This window comes from Dasypus novemcinctus, chromosome 6 (genome assembly GCF_030445035.2).
Source record: "Dasypus novemcinctus isolate mDasNov1 chromosome 6, mDasNov1.1.hap2, whole genome shotgun sequence".
Classification (NCBI taxonomy): domain Eukaryota; kingdom Metazoa; phylum Chordata; class Mammalia; order Cingulata; family Dasypodidae; genus Dasypus; species Dasypus novemcinctus.
Genome location: NC_080678.1, coordinates 113,972,194 through 113,987,330, shown reverse-complemented (window position 1 = coordinate 113,987,330; position 15,137 = coordinate 113,972,194). Strand labels below are relative to the sequence as shown.

The following is a 15,137-nucleotide window of genomic DNA, read 5'->3' as shown; positions in this document are numbered from 1 at the left end:
AATTGGTAAAAAGGTTGTTTGTAAATCTTTGGAAATAAATGTCTTTAGCACGTACTATTGTGAAAATAGTACACGCTAAAGACAGAAAATGTGGAACAGGTGAGAACACATCACGGTATTTGTAACTAGCAGAGCTATTATATGGCTATGACAGTGGTTGAAAGGGTATGTTTAAGGTAATGTTTATTACTAGAAAGAAAGCTAAAAAATGTAACATGGGATTGTATAACAGTGAAACCTCATGTAAAATATGAATATGTGTGATACTGCATGCACACTGTAAATGCAAATATACTAGACAAAGAGCAGAACAGCTCTGTGTATGGCAGGTGAAGCATAGATTGAGAGGTGTTGAGTTTGGTTTGTTTGTTGTTTGTTTATTATTATTGTTATTGCTGTTATTGGAATGATGAAAATGCTCCAAAAATGATTGAAGTGATGAATGGCACAACTATGTGATTATAATGAATACCAATGATTATATCCTTTGGAAGGATTTATGCTTTATTAATATGATTCAATAAAATAGAATTGTTTAAAAAAAACTAAGTTTGTTATCAGTTTAGAAATGCTCGCTAATTTTGATGGGACTAGCATCCAGGTGTTATTTCCTGAGTAACTTAATTTTTAAAACACATGGATCAAAAATGAAAGAGAACCCTCAGTTATGGCCCTAACCACTTCATTAATTTTAGGAACTCATAGGTCTCATGAAGAAATATTTGTAGGGGATTACAGTTTCTTTGATTCCAGTTCAGTCTGTTTTTCTTCCATAAATTTTAGGAAAGTAAATTTCACTATGCTGCATTTGAGATTGGACACAGTAGTCACTTGGGTTTTGGATCAGGGTAATATTTTATTCTCTATTCTTTCCTCTACTTCCCTGTGGCCACATCAATCTTATAATTAAGAATCTCTAACAATTGTGATTGTTTTTCTCTTTTCCACCACGGATCAGGGCTCTTCTCAACAAAAGGTTCATTTCCATGGGGACGGGTGTGTTGGCCCATCTCAATTGTCAGAGGAGCCAAGAAACTGGTGATCTGGACATATCTGGAAACTCATCTTCAAAGTAGGTTCTGAGGCAATGTGGGAAGGTTGGGATTCCCTGGAAAACAGAGCCCCAGGGAGTGGATGACCACAGCATGTCCAAGGTCAGGGGCAGGAAGCACAGGGCACTGCAGGTGCTGCCAAGTCACAGCCAAGATGGCTCATGGCCAAGACAGCTGTGTGAGGGGCAAGGCAGGCAGATCAGGAGGGAGCGGCCACCCAGAACGAGCTCATCACCCGAATTCACAGGCCTTCCCCATGTCGTGAAAACAACATGCGGAAGACAGAACTCATGGAACAGGGGGCCATACTGGCTATTAAATTTTTCTTCTCATTTCTCAGTTTTCCAAAAGTTTTCCCAGGTGTTTTAATAAGAGGAACATGTGATTGGAAGGAACAAGACAAATTCTTCTCAGCACATCAGAGCTGCTCACGATGTGCCACATGCCATGGCTCTGCCCACGTGGTGTGACTGGGGGCCCGGTGCCCAGCACTGACTCAGAGGGGACACCAGGGACCCCCAAGGGGGCACAGGAACCCCCAGTCCTCTTGGGAAGGACCCAGAAGCATTTCCAGGGCCGTCAGGTGGGCTCCGCCTGCACCTGGAACTCTCTTCTAGGTGAACTAGAAGGCACCCTCCATGGTTTTGGCTATCAGCACTGGGGAGCTCGGGTCCACCCACGCTGGGGAAGGGCAGGTAAAGGGGAACAGCACTCTCCTGAGTGGAGAGCCAGCGCCAAGGTCCTCCCTGTGCTCTGCCCACCTAGAGGAGCAGATGCCCACCAGTGCTGGAGAAGGGAGCAGTTCTGGGTCTACCAGGCAGCCGGGCAAGGCACTGGCCCAGGAAAATGCAACCATAACAACCGGAGGCAGCGAGGAGCTGGCAGGCAGAGGGTGCTGAGGGCCACCCAGCAGCCCAGGCTCTGGGGAAGGCCCACCCAGCCCCAGCTCCCCGGGGGCCACCTGCCAGGCCCTCTGCTTCCTAAGGCTGCTCACCCTCGGCCACGTGCCTGGCACCTCAGTCCTGCCAAGTAATAGGCTGCTTCTTACATTTTCACACAATTATTATGCCCTCAAGGGCACCTCCTCCTCTACTACGAGATCTTGCCACGACCATGGCCCATGTTATAGGAAAGAAAACAGGCTCAGGAGCTAAGGCCCTGGGGCCTGGGCCTCAGACTCTGGAGCGCAGGCCTGGCCAGGGCTCCTCATCTCAGCTCAGGATGAGCCACCTTCGCTGCAGGGGCCAGTGGCCCAGGCAGGGCACAGGGCCCAGGCTGGCTGCCCATGCCCCCAGAGCCACCTGTGGCCTCCATCTTGGCCCTGGGGAGGACTCCCTGCGAGGCAGAGCTCAGCCCTGCTCCAGGTGCCTGGGGTCTGTTTCCGGTCAGGGTGGGAGGGGGCCAGGCCCCTCGCCCATCTGACCCTGTGTGGCATGCTGCCTCTGACCCTACTACATCTACTGAAAGAGGCCAGCAAGGACAGGCAAGGCTAGGCGTCTCAGAACCAACACGTGCTGTGGGGTCACTCGGGACTCAGAGGCATCTGGGCAGGTACTTACCTTTGAACTTGGTTCTGCTGAACTTGAATCTGCAAATAATGTCCTTCTTATTCAGGGCATTCGCAAAGCCTCTTCCGTGCACCTTGATATCAGGGCTTTCTGCAAGGACAACGTGGAACAGGCTTGTGAGGACACACTCAGGGCTGTGTTCGCTTGGCTCTTCCTTTCAGGGCAGGCTGCCCCAGAATGATCACCCAAGGTGACTCAGGCAAGGAAGCAGCTGTGGGGACACCACCTCTGGGGGACACCGCCTCCAAGCAGCCTCTTCTCACCACTGATTCTTAGAAACCCTGACTGTGCCCTGCCAGGCCTCTCCTTAGGGTGAGCTCCGCCCCTGAAATCCCAAGGGGCTCCCTAAAGCCATGGGATGCTGGCAGTGGGCAGAGTCACCCCTTGCTTTACAGGTGAGAGCAGAGTTCAGCCCAGGTGCGGAGGGCCTCCCACACTCGCAGACCCGGCACCAAAAGTCACAGTCGAGCAGGTCCCCGCTGGCCACGCTCAGCAGGGGCCCATGGCCGTGGCCGGGGAGAGGGCTCCTGCCCAGTTCCCAGGTGGGCGCGGGGCTCAGGATTCCACATCAGGGAGGAGGCAGCTGCCGGCCGATGAGCAGGCGCCCCTGCCACACTGGGAGGCCCTTCTCCTCCTGCACTGAGCTGGGGCATGCTGGACGTCAGGCTTGGCCATGTCTTTCCTCCACGCCTGAGCCGCACTTGTCGGGCTCCCCGTCCTCTGATGCTGTGACTTGCAGGTTTCAAATGGCCGCTCAGGTTTGCGCAGCAGGGATGATGGCTAATTTTTTCTGTGTGACGTCCGTCTCATGTGTTCCTGTGCTCCACCGGCTGGTGCTGTGTCGAGGGGGCTCTAAATATGCTTTTCCTTTCTTCTTGTTCGTAAACATTTTTTTTTGAGAGGGGAAAAATGTACTTGCACACACATACCCACAAGCACCCTCACAGAGCCACTCACAAATGAGCAACTTCCTGCACACTTCAAACACACTCACACACCACACATTCACACAAACACATGCACACACATATAGACACCCAAATATAAACAAAGGCACATACACATGCATATGTGCACACACCACACATCCAAACACACATATTCATGCTCACACGTATATATGCATACATTGCAAATACACACACACTGCATGTACATAGACAGATACATACACAAACATGATTCTCACACACGCCCATGAACACACAAAAACACACATGGATATGCGTGCATGCACATACACAACCCAAATACACACATATACATGCATGTACACACATGATGATATCCACATGCACCAACATATGAAGTCTGAAACACATACACACAAACATGCACGCATACACACATACAGGTTCATGCTCCTCTTATACTCGTATCTGTGCACAAAAGCATGCCTGCCCACACACACAATTGTTCTGGTCCACTAGGCTGCCGAAAGCAATATCCCAGAAATGGGTTGGCTTTTACAGTGGGGATTTATTAGCATACAAGTTCACGGTTCTGAGCCTTGGAAAGGTCCAAATCAAGGCACCATCAAGATGGTATCTTCCTCCTGAAGACTGGCTGCCAGTGACCCTAGCCTCCTCTGTCACACTGCAAGGTCCTTGGTGGCATCTGCTGGTCTCCTCTTCCAGGCTGTGTTGCTTCCAGCTTCTTCCTTCCATGGCTTTCTCTCTTTGTGTGGATTTCATTGTCTTATAAGGGACTCCAATAAGAGGATTAAGACCCATCCTGAGCCAGGCCTTAACTGAAGGAACCTCATCAAAAGGCCCTACTTGCTATAGGTCCACACCCACAGGAATGGATCAGCTTTAAGAACATACTTTTCTGGTCTACACAGGTTCAGACCATCACACTCCACCCCGTGAACTCCAAAAAGACATGTTCTTGCCATATTGAAATACATTCATTCCATCACAACATCCCAGAAGCCTTAATTCATTTCAGTAACAATATTAAGTAAACTTCTTATCAAAATCAGTTACAGCTGTCATCTGTCCTGGGGCACAATTCCTCTGGCTGTGGACCTGGGGACTCAGAGAACAAGTTACCTGCCTTCAAGAGACACAGAAGGGATAGTCATAGGGCCAACATTCCCACTGCCATAGGGAGAAATTGGAAGGAAAACAGGGGTCACGGGTCCCAAACAATTCCGAAACCCTTCAGGGCAGACCCATGAGATTTCCAGGTCTGAGAGTCGTTATGGAACAACGGTGTGACCTCAGGCCCTAGTACATCAGAAGCCCCACCCTTTCCAGGTGTTTGACAGGATCCCTGCCCACCCCAAACACTGGGGTGAAGGCTCCAGCATCATCAAATGTTGAGGTGACAGCCAGCTCTCAGCCCCACCTTGTCAAGCATCTGGGTGGCAAACAACCTCTCCATCATCCCCAAGGCATCTGAGAAATCTGGGGTGGTGGCACTCTTCCAACAACAAGGCAAAAGGTTGCTGCCTCCAAGCTCCTGGGCATACTCACACCTTCACATAGCAGGGCTGACCTCCAAGCTCCTGGGCATACTCACACCTTCCACATGGCAGGGCTGACCTCCAGGCTCCCAAGCGCACTCACTCCTTCCATATAGCAGGGCTGACCTACAAGTTCCCAGGTATACTCACACCTTCCACATAGCAGGGCTGACCTCCAAGCTCCTGGGCATACTCACACCTTCCACATGGCAGGGCTGACCTCCAAGCTCCCAGGTGTACTCACACCTTCCACATGGCAGGGCTGACCTCCAGGCTCCTGGGCATGCTCACACCTTCCATATAGTAGGGCTGACCTTCAAGCTCCCAGGTGTACTCACACCTTCCACATGGCAGGGCTGACCTCCAAGCTCCCAGGTGTTCTCACACCTTCCACATGGCAGGGCTGACCTCCAAGCTCCCGGGCATTCTCACACCTCCACATGGCATGGCTGACCTTCAGGCTCCTGAGTGTACTCACACCTTCCACATGGCAGGGCTGAGCTCCAAGCTCCTGTGTGTACTCTCACCTCCACATGGCAGGGCTGACCTCCAAGCTCCCGGGCATTCTCACACCTCCACATGGCAGGGATGACCTCCAGGCTCCTGGGTGTACTCACACCTTCTACATGGCCTGGCTGGTCTGCTCTCTTGGCTGAATACTGTCTACAGTCCAGACCTCAGCTGCCATGGTTGTGCCTTTGAAGTCATTTTTCCATCAATCTACCCCATTTCTGTTCCTTATAGACCAAACCGGTAATGGCTCCATTCATACAGATTTTGCAAAAAACTTGTTGGTTTCACAGGTAGAACACTGGGGTCCAAGCCATAAGACAAAAGATCTTCTGGAGATCCTCCCTGGATGTTTGCATTCCCAGTCCTGATGCACACTGATGACCAGCTCCCTGTTCAGAGATGTTTTCACATGGGGCACTATTCTCTGGAGACTCGCTTTCCAGAAGCTCAGAATTTACCAAGTCATCAATATCTGCTCTCTTTGTGCCCATCAGTTCAGTCCTCACTTATCCCTTTCCTCTCACATTTTACTATGAGCTTCAAGGAGAAGCCAGGCTGCATTTTCTACATTTAGTCTCAAATCTCCTCAGCTACATTTCCAAGCTTGCCATTTCCAAATTCTGTCATCTTCCATATGATATCAGGACTCAACTTTGCCCAATTCTCTGCCACTTTAAAACAAGAATCGCTTTCTTCCAGTTTGCAACGACACACTCATCATCTCTGAATAAGGCCTCATCGGAAGTTCCTTTAGCATCTGTGTTTCTACCAACAATTTCTTCAAAGTACTCTGGGCCTTTCCTATCAAGCACCACCCAATTCTTCCCACCTCTACTTTTTATCCCATTTAACAGCTTTTTTTTTTTTGTATTTTTTAACGTTATTGAATTATATCACTCATGCATAAACATAGATAAAGAATTAGTGTAAGAAACATAAACCTCATACAGGGCTCTCATACCTCATCCTATCACCAATACCTTACATTGTTGTGGAGCATTTTTTACTCATGATTAAAGAGCATCCTTAAAATACTACTAATAACCAAAGAATCTTATATTTGGTTTATTTTTCCTTAACCCACCCTATTATTATTATTTTTTATGTTTATATCATTTATACATGAACACACATAAATAATATGTGTATAGAAAAGTTGTGAACTTACAAAGCAAACATGCATAACATCATACAGGGGTCTCATACATCAACTCACCACCAACATTTTGCATTGTTGTGAGACATCTGTTACAAATTATGAAAGAATATCTTCAAAATCTTACTCCTAACCATAGTCCTTATCTTTTATTTGGTATATTTTCCCCCCAAACCACCCTGCTATTATGTTTTTAATGTATTTTTATGATAGAAGTTACAAACTTACAAAACAATCATGTACATGTACAGAATGCTTATACAACATCCCTCTGTCAACACATCACACCATGGTGGAACATTTGTTACAGATTATGAGATAATATCATTGATCATTACTAGGTCCATAGCATATATTTGGCACACTTTTTCCATACTCAAACAGTATCAACACAGTACATCTTTAATATCGGTGCATGAATATTACATCACTGCTGTTAACTACAGCACATAGGTCACTCCAATTGTTTTCCCGTGCTTCATCACATTCCCACCAACCTGCAGTAGTGATGTACTTCTGCTCTAGCTCACAAAGAACTCTTGCATCTGTACCATCAACCACAATTCCCACCCACCTCTGGTTTTACTGTGTGATTTAGTCCCTAGGTAATTCTCTAGCTTTCTGTCAATTGGCATTTACATTCCTAGACTACCCTTTTCAGCCACATTCCCATTTATAAACCCGCTGTTACTAACTGTAATGTGGTACCTTCAACTCTATACAGTTCCACACTTTTACAGTAAGGTTAATTAAAACTTTTACATACATTAAACATCAGTGGTATACCTCAGTCCTCCTCTTATCTCCTTTAAGACTCCACCACCTACCACCAGGTCTTAAAAATATTTTCCTACATTTTCTTCTAGAAACTTTATGGCTCCTGCTTTTACATTTAGATTTTTGATCCATTTTGAGTTAATTTTTGTAGAAAATGTGAGATATAGGGGGGTCCTCTTTCCTTCTTTTGACTATGAATATCTAGTTCTCTCAGCACCATTTGTTGAATGGACTGTTCTGCTCGAGTTGGAGGTGTTTGACAGGCTTGTCAAAAATCACTAAACCATAGATGTGAGGGTCTTATTTTTGAACCATCAGTCTGGATCCATCGGTCTATGTGTCTGTCTTTATGCCAGGACCATGCTATTTTACCACTGTAGCTAGGTAATATGAATTAAAGACTGGAAGTGAGAGTCCACCAACTTCACTTTTCCTTTTAAGATGTTTCTGGTTATTAAAGACCCCTTACCCTTCCAAATAAATTGGATAAGTGTGTTTTCCATTTATTTTTTAAATGCTGGTAGAATTTTTATCAGGTTTGCATTGAATCTGTTTATCAGTTTGAGTAGAATTGATATCTTTAATGATATTTAGTTTTCCAATCTGTGAGCATGGAATGTTCTTCCAATTATTTAGGTCTTTTTTTTCTTTTAACAATGAGTTGCAGGTTTCTGAATAAAAATGCTTTACATTGTTGGTTAAGTTTATTTCTAAATATTTGGGTTTTATCTTTTGTATTTTATTTTCACTATTCTTTTTACACTTTTACTTACTTTTACTGATATGTTCTTCATTTGTAGAATCTCTCTTAAGCCTCTCTCTCCTGTCTTTTCTTTTCAGGCTCTAGCACGCCCTTTAGTATTTCCTGCAAAGTTGGTCTCTTGGTTACAAACTCTCTCAGTCTCTGTTTATCTGTGAATATTCTAAACTTTCCCTCATTTCTGAAAGACAATCTTGCTGGATATAAGATTCTTGGCTGGAAAGTTTTCCTCTTGCAGTGTCTTAAATATATCATACCACAGTCTTCCTGCCTCTGTGGTTTCTAATGAGAAATTGGCACTTAGTCTTATTGGGTATCTTTTACATGTTATGTATTGCTTTTCTCTTGCTATTCTCAGAATTCTCCCTTCGACTTTGGCATTTGACATTCTGATTAGTATGTGCCTCACAGTTGGTCTATTTGGATTTATTCAGTTGGGAGTACATTGTGCTCCTTGGACATGGATATCTATATTCTTCAATAGGGTTGGGAAATTTCCTACCAGTATTTCTTCAAATATTCCTTATGCCCCCTTTCCTTCTCTTCTCCTTCTGGGACACCCATGACATGAATGTTTGCACTTCTCTTGCTGTTATTTAGTTCCCCAAGACCATGTTCAATTTTTTCCGTTCTTTTCTTCATCTGTTCTTTTGTGTATTTGCTTTCAGAGTTCATTTCTTCAAGCTCACCAATCCTTCCTTCTCCATCTTCAAATCTGCTATTATATAATTCCAGTGTATTTTTAATCTCATTTATTGCACCTTTCATTCCCATAAGATCTGCTATTGTTCTATGTATGCTTTCAAATTCTTCTTTGTGCTCATCCAATGTCTTTTTCATTTCCTTAATCCCCTTAGCCATCTCATTGAATTTATTGAGGTTTGTTTGAACATCTATGATTAGATGTCTTAACTCCTTTATGTAATGTGGAGGCTTGTCTTGTTCTTTTAACTGGGCCATATCTTCCTGTTTCTTGGTGTGGATTGTAATTTTTTGTTGCTGCTTGGCATGTGGCTACTAAATGTATTTATTCTGGGTGCAGTTTCTCTCTTTAGGGCTCTTGCCTTTTCTCCCTTGCTCGTTATTTAGTACAAGCCAAGGATGTCATTGGTGCTGTAAGCTGTGGAGGTTCAAGCTACCCTCATTGCCCCAGGGACTGATGATGCTTCTCCCAGTTTTCTCCTTTGCCAGGGGTAGGGACACAGCTGCAGCCTTGTATAATAATCCAAGTCATACAGGCCTAGACTGCAGTTGCCCAGAGAGACTAATGAAGCTCAAGCTCCTTTCTTCCCTGCCTGGGGAGGAGATGAAGCTGCAGGTGTGGGCAGCAATCTATGCCATGCAGGCCCAAAATGATGACAGATGACCTGGTAGACTTCTGACTATTTGGTCCGTGCCAAACAAATGAACCCATAGTTAGCCGGAGAGGCTGGTGTAGGGCCTGCCAGCTTCCTCTCTGCTAGAGGTGGGGCTGAAGCATAGGCTAGGACTGCAGGATGATCTTGGTGAAAGAAGCTGGTCCCTACCTTCACTGTAATTTTCAGTCAACCTGGCTTACCCTCATCCAGGGGGATGGAGTCAAAATGGTGGCTACTGGCCTCTTTCAAACTTGGACTGGCTCAAACTTTAGCAGTTCTTAGGATTATATTTGAACCCACTGAATTTTCTAATTAGTAGTTGAATTTGGTGCCCAAACATGTCTTCCTGGTTTTTGGAAGTGGAACTTCCATTTCTAGACACAGAATAGCTCCTGACGTTGCAGGATATTTGTCTGGTCTCCTGGAAGCCCCAAACAGGTGTTTTAGACAGCTCTGGGGGATTACTAACTGCCCTGTAGCACAAACTGACTCCAGGAGCTCCTTATTCTGTTGCCATTTTGCTGGTTGTCCCATCTAACAGCTTTTTAAACATTTTTGGTATTTGCAATAGCAGCTACCCACTTTCTTATTACCAAAATCTGTTCCAGTTTGCTAGGCTGCCAAAAGCAACATACCAGAAATGGGTTGGCTTTTAGAGTGGGGATTTATTTGCTTTCAGATTACAGTTCTGAGGTCTTCTTCCTGAAGACCACCTGCTGATGATCCTGGACTCCAATGTATGTTGCATGGCACATGCTGCATCTGCTGGGTGTCCTTATTTCCAGCATCTTGCTTCTGTTGCTGTCTCTCTCTTCTTCTGAATTTCATTCACTTTAAACAACTCCAGTAATAGGACAGAGAACAACCCTGGGCTATGCCTTAAATGAAGTAACCTTATCAAAAGGGAAAGACCCTATGTACATTAGGTTCACACCCACAAGAATGGAATAGCTTTAAGAACATGCTTTTCTGGGGTCTATACAGCCTCAACCACAACAACAACACATGTACATACACACACACACAAACACATGCCAACACCCACATGCACATATATACACTCATGAAAGGCACACACACACGATTCACACACATACACACATGCATATCCACATACACACATGGATGTACATGCACATGCACACACATACCTCTGTCTACACCAGTGACACCTCAGCCCTTACCTCCCATGCAGACATTGGTAGGTTCCAGATATTTAATTTCGATGCAGCTCTTCTCAATTACCTAGAATCCACAGTGGGCAGAAGGGCAGGGTGTTAGCTGTGGGGAGATTCTCGACAAGCCCCTCCTCACTTTCAGTTTCTCACACCCATCGGGCTTCTCACGTCCAGTTTCCACTCACCTGGGAACTGATGCTTGACAGGGAGTTCAGATCAGGGACCCCAAATACATGGTCCTTGGAATGTGCAATTCCTTCCAGCTACGAGGGAGAGGAGGTGGTTGGGATGCACAGCCAGGGCATGGAAGGGGCAGCTGGTTCCACAAATGGGATAGTGCCTGGCCAACACGTCAGGGTCTGGGCAGTGTTTCCCTGGAACTAGATCCTTCATCTGCAGCAGAACTCATTGGGGACGGCCTCCACCCTCAGCTGGGGTGCAACTGAGCCTGCCAACTCCATCCTTTAAAGTGGACGGGGTAGACCCAAGTAATTGGGGGGAGGGTTAGGATGGCATCCCTGGGCTACCTGGGGAAAGCAGCCTCTGACACCTGCCCCCAATCCGGCTCAAGGGCGGCCCCTGCATTACCTGTTCTCACTTACCTGTTTTTGCTCAAAGTCGTTCGCACCAATGGTGAAAACGATAGCTCCCATCTTCCGAGCCTTTCGAGCCTAAGAGAAAGAAGGTGTTGAGTAGAATTCCCCAGAATCAGTGCAGCATAATGGCTGTAATGATGGATTGGACTCACTTCCTCCGCAGCCAGCCAGTCTGCCCCTTGAGGTATGTTTGCAGCCGTCAGAGCATAGACCACTCTGGTGACCTTCCTACCTGGAGGACAAGCAAAGAGGGGCCAGGTGGGAATGGCACTTGGGGTGCACCAGGGAGCCATGGCAGCAGAACTGCAGGGCTGCCCATGCTGGGACACGGCCCAGTGCCCCACACCAAGTCCTCGCAGGCAAGGCGTGGGCAGCTCACCGGGATGCATGTGCCAGCCACCCTACTCTGTAGGCTTTCAGCAGAGAAGGGCCTGAGCCAGGACCCACCTGGCAGACAGGAGACTGAGCCCAACTCAGGGCCCCTTCTGCCAGGCTGCCCCACCCTCCCCCACCAGATGGTACCACCTGTGCCAGGAAGGGAAACCCAGCTCATGCACCTGACAGGTGCAAGACTCCAGAACAGCAGGGAGACCACAGGCTGACCTGCTGAAATGGGTGGGCTGAAGGTTTAGGGTAAGGGATCCCTGAGCCGGGCTGGCCTGGGGGTTCCTGCCAGTGTCCCGGGCCCCAGAGCCCCTGGCCAAGGCCCTTGAAGGGGCACCATGCGCCCAGCCAAGGGCTCTGCAAACCCCAGTGCAGCCCCCTGAGAAGCCTGGAGGGACATCAGTCCTGGTCTGAGGACAGCACCCAATACCATCAGGGAGGGAGGCACAGGGTGGAAGGAAGAAGAGCCGAAAGCCACAGTGCAGCTCAGAGGGCTCAGCAGGCAACAAAGGGTGGCAGTCGAGAAGACGTTCCGTAAATCAAACCCTATGTCTGCGTGGGGCCCTCGTCTGCTTCCTTATCTTTTCCCAACTGCAGGTCAGAGAGGTAAGTGGCCTCACCTGGATGCACCTGCAGCCTCTCAAATCCAAAGGTGCAGGCAGATACCTTAGTTCTCGTAAAGGCGAGGTGGGTATTATCTTAGCCTCCTCATACAGAGGAATCTGTAACTGGGAGACCGTAAGGAACTTCCTCCAGCTCAGAGCTAGAACGTAGGGGAGGGATCGGGACCCGAACGCGCTGATGCCCAAACCCGGCTTTGCCCTGTGCCCCTGAGAACACAGAGGGCAGGAGGGGGCTTACCTTGAGAGCTGGATTTTCTCATCATCATATTTGCCTGCAACAAAAGAAGGAAATGTTGGACAAGGGGGTTAGATGAGCAAGGAGCCCTCTAAGAACGTGATACAGAGGCATGAACTCCCCAGGCTCCAGCAGCTGTACCTTCTCTAGTCCTACATTCACGTAGGAAGATGGCACCAGATTACGCTCACGCATGAGTCTCCGAAGACCTTGTTGAAGATATTCTCTGAAACGCAACATGGAGAAGGCAGTGGAGGTGGGCGTGGCCCTCCCACCGTCACTCTGCGTGGACGTGCAAGGACGCTGGTGCATCTCACATGCAGACAGGGCTCCGCTGTCCCCATGGGCTCGGCCTGGCTTGCTGGGTGCATCCCTGACCCACAGCACCCAGCCCCCAGCCCCAGGGGCCCTGCCTCTGACCATCCATTCCACAGCGGGGGCATCCCTGCACATGCAGCTGCGAGGCAGCACTCACGAGGGACCAGTGTTTCTGTGGAACTCCTGGGGGACCCCCCGCAGGTGGCCCATGGGAAGCTGAGTTTGGGAAAACTCATCCTGCTTCTCCACTGCCCACCCCCTCCCCTGTTCAGCAGCCCCCTGTGTGTGTGGGGGGGGGTTCAGTGCCACTAGATGCTTGTGTCAGTGCTAGAGGAAGCAGCAAATAGGCCTAAGAGGGTTCCTGGGCTGCTGGGGGAGAAAGGCCAAAAGCTGGGAAGAGGGTGGGTTGTGGGCAGAGGGGGGGGCCGTGTGGGTGGCCTCACAGGCCTGCCCAGCCCAGGAGGTGGGGCTGGGGCCCCTCGAGGCTGGTGTGCAGGCTCCCCCTCCCTGGGCAAGCCCCTCCTCCTGCAGGTACCTCTTGCCCTAGGACCCCCCTCCCTGGTCTCACTCTCCTGACAGCCCAGCTGGGGCCACCCAGTCCCTGTGCTCTGGCCTCTGCCCCCACAGCAGATCCACCAGGACCCTGCACCTGCCACCCATGGCCACACGCTCTCCACACCCCCCAGGGGGTCGGGCTCCCTCTGCTCCCAAGTCCAGGGACCCTTCAGGCCCTACCCCACCCCTCTGCCCACCCCTCCTCAGCTCCGGCAGGGAGCACCTGTGGGAGCACCAGTCCCAGGCCGCCCCAGCTCTGCTGCAGGCCACGCGCCCCCAGGGCTGCTGCTTGAGGACTTCGGGCTCCCTGCACGTGTCCTTCCTGCAGGCTCCCGCAGCCTCCTGCCTGGGGGGGCCTTCCTGCCCCAGGCCAGCTTCCCCTGGACACCACGTCCCCACCCAGTAGCTTTCCAAGACTTGCTTCCTCCCACCTCCAAACCCACATGACACCCACTCCCCCTCCATGCTCTCACCCCTGCCCAGAGCATCAGCCCTTGCAGCTCCTCCTGGAGTACCATGGGGAGGCCTGGCCCCCCGGCACCCCCCTTGGGTGCTGCCTCCTGCCTCCCCTGCTGCCCTGGCTTCCCTCCAAGGTGCGGGCAGCCTGCTCTGCTCCAACCCCAGGCACCACCCCCAGGCTGACATGTACCCAAGGCTACTTTGGGCTCCCCACTCGGGATGGGGCCCCAGCTCTGGCGTCCCCAAGTGCCTGGACCCTGCGGCCACCAGGCACTTCACCAGCCCCACTTCCAGGCTTTGTGACCCCATTCAGGCCACCACATGCCCCCACCTGTGCCTGTCCCACGCCTGCGGGACCCTGCCCTTGGGCTCCTCTTTTTGACCCACTCTGGCTTCCCCAGACCCTTTGCTCCAGCACCCTGACTGCCGCCATCGTCCCGCCTGGTTCGGACCCTGCCCCCCCAAATCTAGAGGGGGATGAGCAGGCACAGAGCTGGGCTCACAGCACAAGCAGGGCTGAGACAGAACATGCACGAGTCTCCACCAGCCCCCCTGGGTCCCTGGACTCTTCAGAGACTCTGATGAAGGGACGTGCTGCCAGCGGGTGCTCGGGACAAGGGAGACAGGGCAAGGGGTGAGGAGAGAACAATGGGGGAGGCAGTGCCAGGTGCCAGGCGTCCCCGAGGAACCCGGGTCCTGGGTGAGGGCCAGCCTGACACTGGGGCTTGCTCCTCACTGCCCTGTGGGGCCTCTGGGTCCACTGAGGACATCCGGGGGTCTTACTCGTCTGACGTGAGGTCCATGGACACGTAGGCCTGAGAGTCGAACGTGATGAAGGCGATCCGCATTTTCGGGCTGCGAGGAAGCACCCACTCGTGAGAGGCCACTCACAGCGGGAAGCCGCATGCCCAGGCAGCCAGGCCGGGTCCCCGCCCAGCCGTCCCCTCCCCACCGCGTCTCACGTCTGAGCCCACTCCCCACCAGGCAGTGCCGACAACTTGAGTGAAGGACTTGGAGGCTTCACGCAAGAGCGGGTGCCAGGATGGCATTCTGCCCACCCCTAGAGCCCAACACCCCAGAAGACGCATGTGCACACCTGTGCACAACTGTGCACACCTGCGCACACCTGCACACA

At 50.1% G+C, this 15,137-nt stretch overlaps 1 protein-coding gene and 1 long non-coding RNA gene across 2 annotated transcripts in view; both read right to left on the bottom strand.

Moving 5' to 3' along the window:
* LOC131279029 (uncharacterized) overlaps positions 1-11,059 on the bottom strand; it is a 28,175-nt gene extending 17,116 nt beyond the window's left edge. Inside the window, exons 1-3 of the long non-coding RNA XR_009186371.1 lie at positions 11,018-11,059; positions 10,839-10,899; positions 2,612-2,710 (exon numbers count right to left, since the gene is read on the bottom strand). This is a non-coding gene — a long non-coding RNA (uncharacterized lncRNA). The remainder of the gene's footprint in view (positions 1-2,611; positions 2,711-10,838; positions 10,900-11,017) is intronic.
* Positions 11,060-11,416: 357 nt separating this feature from the next.
* Positions 11,417-14,851, bottom strand: LOC139439091 (anthrax toxin receptor 1-like). Its single transcript, XM_071215576.1, has 5 exons — positions 14,786-14,851; positions 12,812-12,896; positions 12,674-12,707; positions 11,581-11,660; positions 11,417-11,503 (listed from the first exon to the last, which is right to left on the bottom strand). The coding sequence occupies exons 1-5, from the start codon at positions 14,848-14,850 to the stop codon at positions 11,417-11,419; spliced, it is 351 nt and encodes a 116-aa protein (XP_071071677.1). The 5' UTR covers position 14,851.
* Positions 14,852-15,137: the final 286 nt, after the last annotated feature.

What these genes read in the sequence shown, in the direction of transcription:
- LOC139439091 (XM_071215576.1), bottom strand. Translation starts at nt 14,850, where the DNA reads ATGCGGATCGCCTTCATCACGTTCGACTCTCAGGCCTACGTGTCCATG. An exon ending in ATGGACCTCACGTCAGACGA is followed by an intron (nt 12,897 to 14,785) that starts GTAAGACCCCCG and finishes GTTGCGTTTCAG; the next exon opens with AGAATATCTTCAACAAGGTC. An exon ending in TGAATGTAGGACTAGAGAAG is followed by an intron (nt 12,708 to 12,811) that starts GTACAGCTGCTG and finishes CTTTTGTTGCAG; the next exon opens with GCAAATATGATGATGAGAAA.